Source organism: Patiria miniata, unplaced genomic scaffold (genome assembly GCF_015706575.1).
Source record: "Patiria miniata isolate m_02_andy unplaced genomic scaffold, ASM1570657v1 HiC_scaffold_16, whole genome shotgun sequence".
Taxonomy (NCBI): Eukaryota; Metazoa; Echinodermata; class Asteroidea; order Valvatida; family Asterinidae; genus Patiria; species Patiria miniata.
The window spans coordinates 6,626,780-6,645,465 of record NW_024037054.1 but is presented as its reverse complement, the minus strand read 5'-3'; the positions used below and the strand labels follow the sequence as shown (position 1 = coordinate 6,645,465).

At 40.6% G+C, this 18,686-nt stretch overlaps 2 protein-coding genes across 2 annotated transcripts; both read right to left on the bottom strand.

Annotated features, from left to right (window-relative positions):
- Positions 1 to 1,472: 1,472 nt before the first annotated feature.
- LOC119722797 (N-alpha-acetyltransferase 80-like) lies at positions 1,473 to 4,017 on the bottom strand. Its single transcript, XM_038193135.1, has 2 exons — positions 3,529 to 4,017; positions 1,473 to 2,858 (listed from the first exon to the last, which is right to left on the bottom strand). Exon 2 carries the CDS (start codon positions 2,637 to 2,639, stop codon positions 2,019 to 2,021), a length of 621 nt encoding a protein of 206 aa, XP_038049063.1. The 5' UTR covers positions 2,640 to 2,858; positions 3,529 to 4,017; the 3' UTR covers positions 1,473 to 2,018.
- Positions 4,018 to 5,455: 1,438 nt separating this feature from the next.
- On the bottom strand, positions 5,456 to 17,908 carry LOC119722796 (transcription initiation factor TFIID subunit 5-like). Its single transcript, XM_038193134.1, has 17 exons — positions 17,754 to 17,908; positions 15,616 to 15,722; positions 15,297 to 15,375; positions 14,859 to 14,937; positions 14,275 to 14,398; positions 13,628 to 13,746; positions 13,125 to 13,202; positions 12,442 to 12,542; positions 12,182 to 12,273; positions 11,641 to 11,760; positions 10,914 to 11,090; positions 9,970 to 10,158; positions 9,392 to 9,503; positions 8,570 to 8,683; positions 7,682 to 7,859; positions 6,999 to 7,092; positions 5,456 to 6,564 (listed from the first exon to the last, which is right to left on the bottom strand). Exons 1-17 carry the CDS (start codon positions 17,871 to 17,873, stop codon positions 6,441 to 6,443), a joined length of 2,007 nt encoding a protein of 668 aa, XP_038049062.1. The 5' UTR covers positions 17,874 to 17,908; the 3' UTR covers positions 5,456 to 6,440.
- Between the last annotated feature and the right edge of the window lie 778 nt (positions 17,909 to 18,686).

The following is an 18,686-nucleotide window of genomic DNA, read 5'->3' as shown; positions in this document are numbered from 1 at the left end:
TTTGTTCAGAAATCCAAATTCAGGAACATGGACCCTTCACTTCTACAAATACAGACCCTCAAGTGCAGGGGCCAAAATTCTTTATTATTACAGATAAACTAGTATACAAATCGTAATTTGGCCGGATTAGGTCGCGCCTATTCGTGCTGCCTCTCATATGTACTGCGATCGGGAAATCTCCAGCGTAATAAAGACTTGAAGAAACTTTATTTGATTTATTTGATTCAATTAATTTATTTTAAATCTTAAAATATAAAATAAAAGCTAAAAGTTGGACAGGCTGCCACTGATATGTAAAAGTAAAAAAAAAAACAACTGTCATCAGACATTTATCCAAACCCATGCCAATAAAACAGATTTAAAATTCCATTCATAAAAATTAAAGTACTATTGAAAAGTAAATTGTACAAATCATACGAGACGAGACATGACGAGACATGACGAGACGAGACAAGACGGGGGGAGATGAGACAAGACTCAGCAAAAAAATCATAGAGTGAAACATTGGACAAGCCAGACAGATACACAAATATAAAAACGAACTAATAAATAAATACTCTTACAACCCAACAAACAAACTAACAAACAAAACAAACAACCAGACTCAATAACGGGAATGAATGACAAACGGGCTAAAAAGATTATTACAAACAAAACAAAACAAAACCGAGAAACAAAAGCAATCCCATTCCCCAGAGAGAAAAATGCAAACCATAAAAACAAACAACCTAGTTGGCATACATAGGTCTTCACTCGCATTAAATACACACACTAAAGAAACAACAAGAAAATACCCGGGAACAAAATGAAATAAGACACAATTTTACATTGACGATAAAATAAATATGAATGCAATAATTCCTCCCTCAGTTTTGAAAGAAAAGATTCACAACCTTCCATAGTTAAAACTTTTTCTAATTTGAACACGGTGACTTCGGAGAACATCAATGAGGCAATTGAACAGTTCTCTTATCTTGTAATCCATGTGTCTATCAGTTCTAAGTTTCAAGTGGTGAAACGTTAAAGGCTGTGCGACGGAGCTGCCCTGCAATTCATTCCTGAAATTATTGTTGCATTCCCTATTAGTTCATTAACTTTATATTAGAATCAACATTATTATCTATGATAACGAATTTGGTGGGGAACAGAGCTTTCACACAGTGACTTTACTGGTTTATTTATTTGGGGGGGGGGGGCTGGAATATTACATGGGGGGCGTCATATAGATCAATGATAAGTTTTTTAGAAACTCAAAATCTCAGTGGGGGGGGGGCGCGACTGGGGGGGGGGGACAAGTTTTCATGGGGGGGGGGGGGGCTGTCGCAAGGTTTCATGGGGGGGGGGGGTACATGCAAGTGCATGTACATGTTCAGTTTTTTATTAATCGAAATTAGGGGTGGGTGGGTGGGTCAAATTAATTTGGAAAAAAAGTCGAAATTTTAAAACATTGAAAATTCTGAATGGCCCCTTAGTGATAAAATGTTTGAAAGCACATTATTTTACATGTGAAATTATTGTCTTGTATCATGCTGTTGAAAAGATATCAAATGGGATCGAACTTATGTTTAAACAAATCCAAAAAGGCAACCGTTTTTGAAACTTAGCAAATTATTTCCGAACTATATCAGTTTGAAGTCTTTTTTTTGGCTTGAAATCGAGACATGAAGAAAACTATAGACTGCTAGGCTACATAAAAAGTGAACCTGCCTTAAAGTCCATTCGTGAAACTACTGTTTGTTACTAATAAATATAGTTTAAAACTCCAAACACAGTCCAAATACGAAATCAAGGAAAGTTTCTTTGTCTATTCACAAAACAAAACTTGAAATAAAAGAGTTTAAGAGAAACGTTCGACCTAGTACTAGCCAGGAGACTGTAGTGACCGTACAATTTATCATGACCCCATTAACATTCTTTAACCATAATCCTTTTCATATATGAAGGACATCGTACACCATGCACTATCATTTTTTTTTTATCCAAACATGCGTATCCGCTATATCAAGTTCAAAAGTTCACTATGAGTCAGTCAAGTATTTCCTCAGCGTCAGTTGGCCGAATGCTCTCCGTTTCATGACTTCTTTAGAGGCACACGGGCCGTCACTGTACACGAACTCCCAGCCTTTCAGGGGCTTGTTTCCGTACCAAGTAGCAAATTTGGGGGAATGCGACAGCAAGTTGATGCCCTCTGTTTCAAGTTTCAAAACTGGATACAGCTGATACGAAAGCCGTTCGTAGAAACCCAGTGTGGTTGCTAGACACAGTAAGAACATTTGCTTACATCCCAAGTTGTCGTATGCATAACGCTCGGCAAGCTTCATCATTTTGTACCCAAGCCCTAGACCTCGCTTGGATGGATGTATACAGATGGCCTCCAAGTATGCACTTCGCGGCGTTTCAGGACTCGTCACAGTAACTAACCGTACATGTCCAACGACGACATCCGGGGCGTCCTCCCTGTGCTCGATGAGGACTAGACAGCATGGCAAGCCGCTGGTCTCCTCTGCCGCCATTCGGTGCAGTCTCTCTGGTTTGCTGCACGGCCACGTGATTTTTATAAGCTCGGCACATGACTCGATCAGGTCTTGGCGGGTGTGAAGGGGGCACAGTGAAACGTTCAAGTTTTCCCGTTGCGCCATGGTGAACTTAACTATTCCAGTTTGCAACTAACTGCTGTATGTAGCCTTGGTCTGAAATATATTTCTAGCCTAATGGCCCAGCTATGTTTGTAGGATATAATGATACTTCAAAGTTCCAGTTGACTTCAACATTACTGATGACGAATGACGTTAAGTGTATCACGTATCCATACCACGTAACACATAGCAGTAACTTTAATCACGCAGCCACAGTTTAATCTACATAAAATGAAACAAACAATGACAAATACAACTTCAATTAAGAGTGATAAATTAAACAATATAACGTACGTGTATCAATTCAGTCAGTAGCAAATAAGCACATGTGCGAGTCCCGACTGTACATCCAATGTACTGCATAAAATATATTACCTGTGTGGCTTCCATATCTAAATGTTCATGTATAAGCCTATATATGCACACAAGGGCGGATCCAGGGGGGGGGGGCAAAGGGGGCCATGCCCCCCCCCCCAAAAAACCCTATTTTTAAATATTTTTTTATGTGACATCGCAATAAAGGCAGGCAATGAGTACACCACCATCTTTTCCTCAAAAAAACATTGGTTAAAGTGGTCAGAAATTGCCTCAGATCGCACCACAGAGCATCTAGAATCCAAACATTTTTCGGGGCCCTTAAGCGGGCCCCGAACCCCACGCCGTAATTTTTTGACCCACTTTTTTGGGGGACCAAATTTTTTTTTGGCCCCCCCCCAAAAAAAATTGTGTTCTGGATCCTCCCTTGTATGCACATGTTTTCATGTCACTTTGACACACATTTCCGCAATAAATTCACACAAAAATAAAGCAATTATTCCACAAAATAACTAAATGAGCTTGTTCTTTAAATTCCTTACAATCATATTAAAACATGCAGATTTAGAAAACTTACGACTTTGGGATGCCCTTAGGAACACATTTCCTGACAAAACGTGACGCTGACACGAAAGTTGCCGTTATTGCTAGCGGAGTCATCCATAGCCTTTCGCCCAGGCCATCGTGGCTTAAGAGCGGCGGAGTTGCGAAGACCCGAAGCGACTGGAGCAAAGATTAAGTCAGCACGCACGAGTGGCAAAGCCACGAGGCCTTTCCCAACTTGATTTTGTTGAATTATTCATAGTTGTTATGCAAATAAGATGAGTGCAAGTTCAGAGTGGCCAGCCATCTTTTTGTCGCGGCGTACAGCTCGGCAGTATCACAACCGCATATGTACATGTAGTAGTGGAATTATGAGAATTTGTTTTTATGGTACGAGGTACATTCGGGGCGCAGGTCAAGTACGTGCAAGTTCATATCATGGGCGTTATGTACAAATGTAGTCTATGCAAGTTTGTTAACTTTGTGTTGCACGTTTACAGTATTTATAAAGGCAGGGCGTCAATCGCTTCTGAAAAGGTGTGTGTGTGGGGGGGGGGGGGGGGGGGGATACCTTGATCAGAAATAACGCGAGCGCGAAGCCCTACGGCGTGGGGTTCTCTTAATAAGGGCCCCGAAAAAAATGGATTCTAGATGCTCTGTGGTGCGATCTGATGCAGTATTTCTGATTACCTTAACCAATATTTCTTAGCAAAAGTTAACCAACGAAACATAATTTTCGAGGTTGGAATCATTGAACCAGCTATTCTAAAGGAGTAGCGTGGGGTTTAGGGACCGCTAGAGCCACTAAACATTTTGGACTCTAGATGCTCTGATCTGTGGTGCAAAAGATCATCATTTAAACATCAGTTTCGAGGTTGGAGTAATTGAATCAGCTGTTAGAATCATAGCTCTATAATCAAATACAGGCTACAATTTTCATTCGGATACGAAAAAAAGTATGGGGGAACAAACGGTACAATACCCCCCCCCCCCCCACACACACACACACATACTTTAAAACAGCGGGGGGGGGGGGGGACATTGTGTCCCCCATCCTTCAAAAAAATGGGGGGGGGGCCTGTCTCTCCCCCATGTATACAGGGTGCCCCCCCCAAAAAAAATGCACAACGATATGCCCACATTCAACTATAGGTTCTTCACAATATTGGTTTTTTACAAAAAAAGTTGGAACAAATTACTTCTTAATTTAAATTTTTTTTTATTTAAGTACCGGTAATGATGGTGTAGTTTGGAAAAGCGCAAGAAGATTGTCAACTAATTTCGAAATGCTCTGTTTAAATTGCATTTTAAGTTAGATTAATCATTTAACTCTAAAGATAATGTAGGTATGTGGGTGTGAGGATTAGGACTAATATAAGTAAGGAGGAAGGAGTAAGCCAGCTATATCCTATATTTTGTTTTCGTCTTTTTGCAAAACTGGCGTTCTAATTCATTTTAGACAAAATGGTACGCCAAAGCGAGAATTGCGAGGCATTTTTGAGATGCATTTACCCCATTTGTTTGTATTTTTAAGTGTTCCGCATGATTTTTATGTTTTTCTGTGTTTGTGTTTCTGCATTATATGTATGAAAAAGGAAACTACTTAATATATCACTGTCATAATTTTCTGGAAATGTATTTGGCATTGCTATTATTTGTGAAGGCAGTTTATTCTTTAAAAAAAAATTTCGAAAATATTTTGCCAAAGGTTTGGCTAATATTGAGTAAATTATACGAAAATCAGCTTTTGTAAAAGAAAAAACTCTTGCTGTTGAAACGTTCCAGTTCAACTATTGAAAATGTTTAGTTAAAAATGGGGAAGGGGTTTAAAAGCAAACAAAGATTTTTTTTTTTCAATTTTTTTTTTCAGTAGAAATTTTAACATTCTTGGGGAAATTGTATTAATGGTCAACAACAGTCAAACGTAATGAACACGTTTATTAGCAAGCCGGGGAACTCCATTCACTCTTCCATAAACAGGTTTCTTGCTCCATTTTGCTTTTATTAGAACACTAAATTTGACTTAGGTTGCATGTGCAACTATGAGACCAAATAAAGCAATAGTATCTGCTTGAAAAAATGCTAACTTTATATAGTGAAAACTAAGTAAACACAATTGAAACGTACGTTCCCATAGTGCACCCATACACTTATAAAGCCAGTTCCGAAATTCATTAACATTTTGGTCTTCTGGAAAAATGGGTAAAGCAATTCTGCTGTTACTAATGTTTTCACTTAGGCAGATTGCGACCAAATTGTGCTATGCCTCGCACAAATGTCATCAAAAGTTGAACAATGTCTGCAAATCTTTTGTGCTAAATGCTGAGAAATCAATGTTTTTGTCTTGTGTCCTAAGCTTCCCACCCTGGACTAAAAGCATGCTTGTTGGTTCTGCATGCACAGTTGGTGCTAGAATATGGACCACTCTGGATTTGGTCTGAAACGTCATGGGGCGGGACTACAAACAGCAGTCTATTCGTATGGTCTAACGGTGCATCAATTGCCAATAGATGGCAACGGGTAACAAAGTCACTAGACAAAATTGTGTAACTGGACATTGCTTGACACTAGACGGCGCTGTTCACTGTAGCCTCTTTGTGGAGAGTTAACATAATTTTGTCAACAAGACTGACGATTTTTCTCATGCAAACGTTGAGCGGGGGAGGGGGAGGTAGGTGAGGGAGGGGGAGGGTGGGGGAGAGGTGGTCACATCCCCATATACTCCTCTAGCCACACCACCATCTTAATGCACTGTCAGCAAAATGAACATTCGCACACTTTGCTCACGTCAAAAGGCAACAAATGCAAAACAGTTGACAAATTCCGTGAACAGTCTATGCATCCAGCAAGCAGTCCAGTTCTTGGTTTTACACATTCAAAGACCACTCCACCCCAGAGAGACTGTAACATAGTACTCCAGCTCTGGTCCTGGTCATGCAGAACTGTTCAGCTTGACGTGTTGGCATAGGACCCTGCAGCTAGTAGTAAGTTCCGTCGAGTGAAGTGCAGGTAATAGACCGGGGTATCTTTGCTGGGGTAGGAGCCCAACAAGAGCTTGCTCTTCACGGATCTGAAACAAAATCAAAAAGGAGTTTCTTTTTTCATATACTGCATAATTTATAAAGTTTCCAGGAATTTTTTTTATATAAAAAACTAAAATTAATTGTTGAATATTCCAGTTTTAAATTAAGGTCTACTTTTGTGACAGTGAGAAATGATAACATCCACAATTTTTGAAATATCTATGGTGCAGTAAATCAAAATCACGCCAGAGTCCAGTCCATGTAAAACCTCTACAAAAAGTTGGCCCTTCTGAAACCAAATGTATTTTGGTCAACCCGAATTACTCCTAATATTTTTGGTTCGGTGCAACACTTCAACAGTCTCAAATTGATATTGCACGAACCCGTTTATTTTCAAAATTAGGGCAAAGTGCTTCTTTGAACCCAATTTTGACAAAAGTCAAGAAGTTTAAGACAGTGAATCTGTCCAGACTTGACTTACTGTACAATGTTGGGGGTCGTCGTCATGTCCTCAGCTTCAACTTCTGAAAAGACCTTTTTCACGTCCCACAACTTGACACAGTTATCCATGCCACCTGCAAAAAGAACGCAAACAATGTTTGACTTTGGATCAGCTGTAAAGCCTGTAAAAAAAACCGATCTTTCAAATATCACTCGGACTTTAGGAGCAGGATCCCAGAAAACTTCTGCTTACGATCCAACAAGTGGCGTTCAGAAATAAGTCAAACCAGTGTTCACTGTGACATTAATTTTCTGTTCATCAATATGCCACACACTGTTAAACAATTAACATAACCTCTCATTTTTGTGATAAACTTTCCAGAATCCTGCCAAATTAACCACATCAGCAAGAATCCAGAGGCATATTCTTTATACTTTTAGCTTTAAACTTTGGAGTATCGGGGTTTGATGCCTGGCATGAACTTTCCAAAATTAGGCATGCAACTTCTGGGATCAGTTCAATTTTCTAGTTTTCAACTCCCGCGTTGTGTTCCATTATCAAAATATTTCTAAATTGCTGTAAAAAGCGACAAAAAGCTTTCCACAGCAGATTATACATCAGCTAAATCCTGCAAAATTCTCCAAAACTGCTGGTAGGTTTTGATAAGGGTGTAGAATGGTTTAAAGTAATTCTTTCTAGGAGTGTTTGGAATCCAACTTTACCTGACGCCAAGACACTGCCATCCCTGCAGAAAGCTAAGGCATAGACCGTGTCCGTGTGGTTGGCCAGTTCAGCGACCAGATGACCGTGTCTCAGCTCCCAAATCAAGACGCGACCGTCGGTGCTTCCAGAGGCAAGGTAGTGACCATTGGGAGAGAAGCATAGGACCTGAATAGGACCCTGCCAAAAAAATAATATTGCCATGAATCTTGACTTGTAAACCTTGTCTGTCAAGCTCTTTGCGGGAATTTGTTTTTTACACTAGAGGGAACATCAGGTGAAGCTGCGGGTACATACAGATAAGTCTTAAAGATACAATTCTGACTTTCCTTCAATATTTCAGTTGAGGTACTGCTGTTGGATGAAACTTGCAAGTCTGGTCATAAGCTTATCACAAGTTAATTTACAAGTCCAGCGACAAGCAACAGGGGATGAATAAGTACAGAATGCCTCTGTTACAGTTCATGTAAGTAGCTTGTGAGTTGACGTGGGCCTGGGTGACTTGTGATGACTTGTTGATCCATCATATAGTCGGTCGCATCACAAAGTGACGTATTGTCGATAGTTGCTGCACCACAAAGTGAAGTATCGTGTGCACAAAGTCCATAGACAATCCATCACTTAGTGGTGCAGCAAAACAATCACATTCGTCACTTCGAGGTACAACCAACGATATTTACCTCGACTACAATACTTCTTCCAGTACTCACAGGGACATGCCTACACATCTGATGCTGCTCTACACAACACACTACATCGTTGTCACCTACATATTTGCCACAGGACAAGTGATGTCCAATTTGTTTTACAAACTTGAGACGTGGCCATTCAGTATTCTAGACCAACGTAATTACAGCATCAAAAAATTAGGTCCTTCTACCGTGGCATACCTTGTGACCTGTCATGATTCGCACGCACTTGCCGTTCTGCAAATCCCACAGACGAATGGTTCGGTCACTGGAGCCTGTCGCAACGTAGTTGGAGTTGGGGTGGAATCTTATACACTGCATGAGATGGGAAAATTAAAAAAAACCACTATCAATATATTGAGAGTTATCCAGTAAGTGATTTCATTTGCCCACAAGACCTGAAGACCTTACGCACAGCAGCTATCTTAGAAGGCAATGATTTTGTTTCGCAAGGTACCGTCTCCACTCATATCCAAGACGAGTTCCGGACAATTTCAGGATATTGTATCGGGTATAAGTTGCAGGATTCCGAACAACTTTCCCACAATCTTCCCATAATGATGTTAATAGTAAATAGTCCTGCAGTTAAAATTTTCCTGGAACATGTCTGGGACAAATGCAGAGCTTCTTCTGGACACAGTTAAGGATTCTATTTGCAACTTGTCCAGAACTCATCCTGGATATGAATTGAGACGGGCCCTAAATGTCATTAAATTAAAATAAGTTTGACGATGTTTGCTTGTAAGTTTATTTCCAACAATTTGTTGGTCAAGAACTGTGCCGAAATTAAAATAGCTTTTAATCGAAAAACGACTCTTGAAAATTAGTGACAGCTAAAGAAATTATGAGCAATAATTGATCTAGCACTTGTACAACATTGTATTACTTTGTGTTTATTCACTGAAAAATCAGCCAGTTTCGGTTGCTACAGTGAGTAATAGGTGGGGCGGATTCGGGCGCTACGGTGACTGAAGGGTAAATACAGTTAAAGAAGCCAAACAAATGAAATACTTTGAAACTCACATCTATATCAGAGAAATGTCCAGCAAACAGTCTGATGGGCTGGTAGTTTTCAGTGGTCCACAGTCTGGCTGTCCTGTCGTTACCGCCAGAGACAAAGTAATGGCCGTAGGGACTGCAAAGAAACATTTGTAGACAACGTGCTTATCACTTTCGCTACCATTCAGTCTGGATCCCTGGTTTATTTTTGCTAGAGATCTTCCAAAATAAGCACTTTATATATCAACAAGGTTCCCAGCACTTTATGAGAACAAAATTCCCTGAGTTTTTCCTGATAGTTCCCTGAGAAATCTCCAAACTTCCATGAGAAATATTTTTACTTTAATGAGGTTGCTGGGAAGTAAAGGGGTGGTGTAGCACAGGCAATTGTTACGGTCTCGAGAAGTGTATCCCTTTTGGATCACTGTCAAAATCCCTGAGTTTTCCTTGATTTTTGATATTTTCAAGGTTTTCCCTGGTTTCCGAAATGGCAACAAACCCTGATTAAAGCCTAATCTTTAAATGAAATGGTACCGGAGTGAATTCTCAATGATGGTCTAAATGATGGTGAATTCTAATACAACTTTGTCACTGGAACTCACGCAAACTGGACGTCCCAGACAGGATAGTTGTGTCCCTTGTAGCAGACCAGATTGGAGAATGTGAACATACTCCATAGCCTGACTGTACCATCCTCAGAGCCTGATAGGATGTAGGTCCTGTCTGGGCTGATGCTGACTGAGTAGACCGAGCCGCTGTGACCGAGTAACGTCCGGCAGTCAGATGCCGTCCTGCAAAGTGCAAATCCACAACATTTTCACACATTGAAAAACTATGGTGAAATTTAATTAAGAAATTTGCAAGGAGGACAATTAATGAGTAAAGGATTTGCATGTTAGCAAGTTGTCTGTGTATCTCGTTTGTGAGATTCTGAAAGGAACTAGAACTCATCTTCCGAAAATGCTAGATTCAGCATGCCCATAATGCATCCTTACCTTACACACTGAAATAACCAGCCAGGATCCCATTAAATCCCTGGTTTAGACCAATCCCAACTCGCTATCACTTCTTTCATGAAGGCCCCCTTCAATGGCAAAAGCATTGTGCTAGCTATTGTTCAGATAATCTATCAAGGGGCAGTGGCTTTATACAATAGCATGCACAATGGTTTCTCCATCATTGAAGGGGGCCTCTTGAGTGTACTGTGGTCAAGTGCCTGGATTCGTCTAATCCACTATTCTTACATTCTCGTAAGTCAGTAGTTTCGTTACAACGCCACACAAAATCACGGAATAAAGACATGTGCTACCATATCTACCCTACTCAAAGGCTTCCAGTGACTTTATCCTCAGCTTCACCTGGGATATGTATTTATTTATTTTTCAAAATTTGCATTACCTTGCATCCTGTTGTCTTTGTGAACAATACTTAGTGATGATCAAAAACTTGAAGAAACCAACAAACAAACAAAAGAAGCAAATGGCCTTTAAATCATGAAATTAATTTCAAAATTAGTTGGTTTTTTTGATGAATGTGTTGTCTTTACCTGTCGTCCATGATTCTCTCCATGACATCATCGGCCTCCTTGTCAATATGAGTCAGGTCACTGCCTAGCTTCATGCTGCGTAGCTTCCGCTGAGTCAGGGCCCAGACCCTGATGCAGGAATCGGCAAAGCCTGCCACCATCAGACTAGAGTCATCGCTGATGTCAACAGAAATCAACCTGTAGTGCAATATAGCATAAAATATATTTTCAAAATAAATTTGGGAGGCTAATCCATCTTACTCACAACAGAAGCTGAATTGCGAAGGGCTGAGCTCCAAACAGGGCCAAGGGTATATAGAGGTGCCTTAGGCAGCCGCCATAGTACGACTCATGTCTTACCACGAACAGCCAGATCGAAACTGTTGGTTTTGTGGAGGGAGGAAAACTGGACAACCCGAAGAAAATCCCTCGTGGCACAGGAGAGAATCAACAAACAGTGAGATTCGAATCTGCAACCTCTGTGTCGTTTAAATCCTGCTCACTTCAGTTTCATGTACAAATATGCATGCGTGACGAATGTCAAAATTCATGTGGATTGTTGCATAAATTTGATCCGAGTTAGGCTGTCATGGATATTGGAATTTGAAGGGGGGTTGGGCAATCAACAACAGGTTGAAAGATAAGTATGAAAACCTAGGAAAAAAATCCGGTAGCTAGAAATTTATCGTGGCCTATGTGAACACACCAAGTACTTATGAGCAGTATTCGTGATCCTATTCATGCTTACCCTTGGAATGCATTCAGGAAAGTGTAGAAACAGATAGACGGTAAGCAGTCGGGTCCCAGACGGATTCTCTTGGACAGCTCTCGCAAAGCGATGGCCTTGTCAATTTTGTCAGAGTCTTTCCTAATAATATTTAAATAAATCAAAGAAAATATTTCACTTCTATTGCTATATCATATTTGAACCAGGCAGCTGCCTCCGGCAAGCTCAGTGGTCGAGTGGGAAGACATCTGCACTAGTATGCAGGAGGTCGTGGGTTCGAGTCCCACCTGAGCAAGCTTGTGATTTTTTTCCTTTTACAAGCGCTCAGACAGCACTGAGTATACAGCTCACATATAAATTACCTTAGCAAAATGCAAATAATTTAATTAACAATTATTGGTTATGCCATTCTTTTCTAAAAATACTGCAATTACAAAATATCACAATTCAATCACACACCATTCAGTCTCGAGTCCTGTGACAAGCTTTTCAAATGAACAGACAAAAGCGTTCCTTACAATGTTCAATGCAATGATGAATATTGACTGGGGCTTCAACTTACATCTCTAGGAGTGGTATCCTGGTTACTGGCGGTGCGTTGGGATCAGGTTTGTTCTTCTTACCAGCTGAGGAGTCTTTCTTGGGGCGTTTCCTCTGATTGCCATAGAAACACAAAACAAAAATTATCTCGGCACATAAGTATGTTAAAATTCTACACAATTCCTCCTAGCTTCTAAGACATATTTCCAAAATGTGATTATCCATTTAAAAAAAGTGAAAACAGTCTGGTTTTCCGATATGTTTTTCCGGTTGTTTTCCTACCTTGGGTTTGTCTCCATCCTCTCCTCCTTCATCTTCCTCTTCAATGGGAAGGGAGATTTCCGGTTCCTTCAGTAAGCCGTAATACACCCGACTTTTATTAGCTGAGAAGAGCAAACCATGAGGTCAGTTTAGTATTTCATCTTGACATTTGCACATCCAAATTTAACAATTGTTTAACTTAGTGGTATGGGCTCTGTGCACAGATTCCTTCAACAGTTTTAAAGAGAGAGTCGGAGAAGACCACTTGGAGGGACATTCAAATGCATTGCTCAGGATGCTACAGGATTGTGCACATTCAAGATAAAATTTTTCACGCGTACTTTGCGCCATACGTGTACTTGTTCTATATACCCCCAATGACAGACACACAAAGGGAGAACAACAGATCCTTTCAGTCCTCGGGCGTTGGGTCTTTTGTTCAAAACGGTCCTCTGTGGTAGGTTTGTGTGCTTAGTCTATGGGAGAATGTTATATTACAGGGACAAAGGAAAACACAAAGCATTGTCCTCAGGAGTATAGTAAAACAAGAGTGTGTGAACCAATATGTGTATACACAGTGAGTCCTGACCACTGGGGCTTTCGAGCATGGTCACAAAATGCCAAAATCACTGAAGTTACTTACAGAAACACAAAACACACCTCTTTCCTACCAAGACGTCTAGAGTGCAATCTTATAAGCTTACCATCTCTCCTTGCCTGGCCTACCATGCCTCCTGCCGTGGCTTCTATCTGCTGCTTGCTCCGCGGTACTCCATCAAACACTAGCAAGATAAACAAAGAACAAAATAACACTTGTTTAGAATCCAAACCCCTGATTTCCCTCAATATCCTTTAGAAGTTTTTGGAGGGTTGTGCAAGACTTAGGGAGGTCGAGCCCAGCAACTATTTAACAGTGGGGTTGATGCGCCTTCAAACTTGAAGCACAAAGAATGTGACATTTATTCCCAACATATTTACTGAGTTTAGAGGAGTATGGAAAGTTTCTAGCAAAAATCTTCAGGGATTTAAGGTTAATATATGAACCCACCAGTTATCCACAACCCTAATTACACGAATACGATTATGGATAATAGCCATTGCAATCAAGTATGCCAAGCAGTGCAATCTGTAGGTCATGCACGTAGACTATGGCAGCTACTAGCCTCCTGTGGTTGGCCAAATGCAGTCAGGCTAGGTTTTCAATTACCATCAATGAACAGGTGTTCCTCCACGATATTCAGCACCATAGTGTTCTGCCGATCATGCAGTTGTCTCTTGAGGGCCTGGTAGGAGTTGCGACACATCCGGATCACATACTTACTGGTCCTGAGAAAAAGAGTCAGCCAGAGTTGTAAGCCAGGCATCACAAGGCATCACAAGTCATCATTAGTACATCACAGGTAAATCACAAGTCAACAAATGCTACCTAAAAATCATCTCAAGTGACAATATGTCATCCCAAGGTCATAACAAGTAATCACAAGTCATCGCAAGTTAATCAAAGTCATCACAAATAAGTCGCATGTCATCACAAGTCAATCACAAGTCAACAAGTGTTATGAAAAAGTCCTCACAAGTTTATCACAAGTCATCACAAGTTATCAGAAGTCCTCACAAGTCATCACACGTCGTCATAAGTTATCACAAATCATCCAAAGTCATCACAAGTTGTTACAAGTCAATCAAAAGGCATCACAAGTCCTTTACAAGTCATCACAAGCAAATCACAAGTCACAATAAGTCTATGACAACACACAATAATTCTCACTTAGAATTAACATTTTATTTTTAAAAAAGTGGTCAGTGTTTTTTTAATGTCCAATATCAGATCGTTATTTCACTCTCAGCCATTACCTGTAGTTCATCATGAGTTCATTGTGTATCATGTGTTCTTTCTTGGTGAACGTGGCCAGTCGTATCAAGTCTTCCTGATGGTGCTCCTCCTGATCCTCACTGAATGATGCAAAGAAGTTCTTGGCTACGGGGTTTGAGTCGAAATTAGAGTTAAAAAAAAAGTATGTACACCAGAAAAGGAGAATATGAAACTGAAAGGATTGTAGTGTGCATTCTATGGACTCCATACACGAACAGTTTGATGGCACTTTTTTTACCACAAGAGCTCAGTGGACGGGATACAGGCCGTTCCTGTACTGGTTTGTGCACGTACGGCGCGTAGTATGCACAACTAATTTGATTTTGAATGTGCACAAGCCCATAGCGTCTTTGCGTGAGCATCAGACGACATCGGCAATGCGTTTGAATGTCCCTCCCAGTAGCCTCCCCCAACTCTCCCTTTGTAACCGTTGAGGGGGGTACATATGCACAGAGTCTATAGGAACATCACAACACCTGAAATCATTTTATTGCATCAATTTTGTATTTTTCTTACACTAACACTAATATTCATATTTACTTTATTTAATTCATTCATGCAGTACCTTGGTTCTCGTGGCCATTGTAGACAAGCTCCAGGTACATATGGACGAAGACTGGATACAAGACCTGCGACAGCTCACTCTGCAAGAAACACAAGAAAAATCAAACACAATACAAGGTTGAACAAAGAATTCCCCCTTGCAGGATTTGAACCAGCGACAGATAAACCACCATACTAGTGCTCGAACCACTAAGTTATCCAACCCAATGTTGGAATTCTTTTATTTGTCAACGTCTTTTGTCCAAGAGGTGCTAGTCTGAAGCCACACATCGCGGGTTTAAATCCCACTCCCATCATTTTTTTTCCAGCTCTGACGGACGCATGGCACCAGCGGTGCACCAGTGTCCTTTGATATCAGGCCTCTCTCACTGTCTCCACCGGGGAGGTACTTGCGGTGGTACAGTCCAAAATATTGTAAGACTGCTACAAATGTCCTTACCTTACTGGAGTCCAGTGATGCTTCAATAAGGTTCTGTAAGCCACGGTAGAATTCTTCATACATGCATGGGTCTCCATCACTGAAAAATACAAACAATCCATTTAGCAGCTACATATCATTACTACTACAGCCTACTTATATTACATTAAAAAAAGTAATCAATAGGAACGATTCACAATATGGAACAGTTGTCATTGGTAATGCAAATGCTTCTTGAATTGAACATAATTAAACTTAAATTGTGTTTTCATTCTCTATTCTTATATGGAACGGGAACCTAAAGTACACTTTTATCAAAATGTATATTATTACAATGTACCTGTTATAAGCTGACAAGACTGATGTAACCTCTTGGTCTGTACTGGTACCCACACCTTCATCGGTTTCCTCAATGTTTGCTTCTTTCTTCAGCAGATCTTCTGTGTCCTTTTAACATATTTAAAAATAAATGCAAATAAAACATTAACAAACGTTCAAATTAATATGGCCAGTCAATGTACACAACCTCCGAAGTGACTTAAGGATAGGACTAGTATAAAAAGCAAGCCCCCCGGCCCCCTCCACCACACTGCTCCACCTCCAGAAATACAAGCTGCACAAAAAGTACTACAAGTGACGAAGCTACACAAAAGTGACAAGTCTAATTAATGCAAATGACATTTAAGTATGATCATTTTTGTGTGTGATCATTACACAGACCACAATCAGGACAGTCGGACACAGACGTAACAACAACAGTCATGACCTGATGACAGTTACTCCTAGAACTATGACGCTCCACGTAGTGGAGCCTCATAGATCAAGAAGCCCGCAAAATTGCCTGCAGCACAAAACACTAATAAAGTACAAAAACGTCCATCAAAATGGAGACATTTCACACAGAACCGCTGCACAGTTTGCCCCTATACTCCGTACTTTATCTCTTGACATACTCACGTATCATGCGCAGAACTAACATAGGTGGATTCTGTCGGTTTTTAGGCCAAAATGATGAAAAATATGCCCTTTCCGCACTGAGCCAACCTGACACTTGAAACGTGCACGCATATGATCGAGCGATGATTTTTCGGTTCACTCGGAGCGCGCCGCGGGGGGTACGGTACAAGCGAAATGATAGTATGTGCATGCGTACAAGTGCATGTACCGTACCCCCCGCGGCGCGCACCGAGCGAACCGAAAATCATCGCTCGATCATATGCGTGCACGTTTTAAGTGTCGGGTTGGCTCAGTGCGGAAAGGGCATATTTTTCATCATTTTGGCCTAAAAACCGACAGAATCCACCTATGTTAGTTCTGCGCATGATACGTGAGTATGTCAAGAGATAGCCCCACTAGTGTGGCCGTCGGTATGCTGCGCTGAACCTTTGGCCACACACCGTGGTACCGCGCGCTACTGAGGACAAAGTTTTTCATAAAATTCAGGGCAGTTTCTTACATTTTCAGTTTCTTACTTTCTTATGGTTGTATTCTATGATGTCTCCTATCACTTCTGGGATGCTTAGCATGTGCTTAGATCTAATGATGTTCCATTTTCCGAGATATTCTTCAATCTTTCTGGAGCCCATAATGCACTCGTGAAACGTCTGGTGGTGGCAGCCATTTTGAATGTGACAAGAGATGACCTCAAGCTGTGACGTCGCGTTTATGCAAATTGCTTGTCGAGCGCGCGAGGGCGCGAGTTGCAAATGCGACGGCTGTTTCCTGTGCCGTAGATCCTGAATAGAGATCGGTGCACGTGGCCCCCTGACGATAAATGCATGGTACAGGAAACAGCCGTCGCATTTGCAACTCGCGCCCTCGCGCGCTCGACAAGCAATTTGCATACACGCGACGTCACAGCTTGAGGTCATCTCTTGTCCCATTCAAAATGGCTGCCATCACCAGACGTTTCACGAGTGCATATGGACTCCAGAAAGATTGAAGAATATCTCGGAAAATGGAACATCATTAGACCTAAGCACATGCTAAGCATCCCAGAAGTGATAGGAGACATCATAGAATACAACCATAAGAAAGTAAGAAACTGAAAATGTAAGAAACTGCCCTGAATTTTATGAAAAACTTCGTCCTCAGTAGCGCGCGGTACCACGGTGTGTGGCCAAAGGTTCAGCGCAGCATACCGACGGCCACACTAGTGGGGCTAGTCAAGAGATAAAGTACGGAGTATAGGGGCAAACTGTGCAGCGGTTCTGTGTGAAATGTCTCCATTTTGATGGACGTTTTTGTACTTTATTAATATTAGTGTTTTGTGCTGCAGGCAATTTTGCGGGCTTCTTGATCTATGAGGCTCCACTACGTGGAGCCTCATACTAGTTCTAGGAGTAGATGACAGTGTGTCAATAAGTGGTCATCGAGTCACACACAAATGCAATGGCTTAGTTTTGGCAATGGTTGATATTCAATCAGACACTGAGAATCTATTATCAATCAGTACGTTTAAACGATGCAAACTTTTACCTTGAGATTATTCTTTCTCAGGAACTGTAAAACTGCGGCCAATGTTTGCTTATCCAGTGATTTATCGTCATTTTTAGAGGCGTTCAGCTGGTTTGGATTCGCCGCCGTGGGGTCCGCCATCTTGGATATGTTCACCCTTTGTCACAACAAAATATTTCTTTATCTTTTGTGTTTCATTATTAAAAGCCATTTGAGTTTCATACATTAAATGCGATAGATATTTGCTGTTAAAATAATATTTGTCTTTGAAAAACTTCTTGTACAGAATATGTAAAAATGAAAATAATCAACTTATTGAAAAAGCCTGAACAAGTTTCCTATTAAAAGCCACATCAAACAAACTTATTTATATAATATTTTTTTATAGCAGGTGCGTTTGTGTTATTTCATAAATAAAGCAAATGCATGTTAACAATATGTAAAAGACATGCAACATCAATGCAAATTGAAAATCAATGCGAAATCAAAATGAATAAAAAAAAATAAACAAATCAGAAAAAAAAGACACATTGCCCTAAATATTCTGGACGCATGAGCTTTAATAATAACAATAATTAATAATAAAAGGTTCTTATATAGCGCTTTTATGTACCTTCGATCAAAGCCCTTTACATAGTTATTATCCCTGATTATTAGGTCAATAAAACATTCCAAATACCATTTCATCAGCTCCCTGGGGATTATGGCCAATATACAGCTCAATATGCAGCCATTTCAGTGCAAGGCAGCTGAATCAACCACAATAACTATCTCTGCCCTCACAGGTACCCATTTACTCCTTGGTTGGGAAAAGCAATGAGTGTCAAAGTGCCTTGTCCGAGGATGCATCACAACCTTACCCCCCAGGCGGGAATCGAACCCACAACCTAAAACAAAACTAAATCGGGGAAAATATCAAAATAATGAATACTTATTCCCTTTTAGAGTCCCACC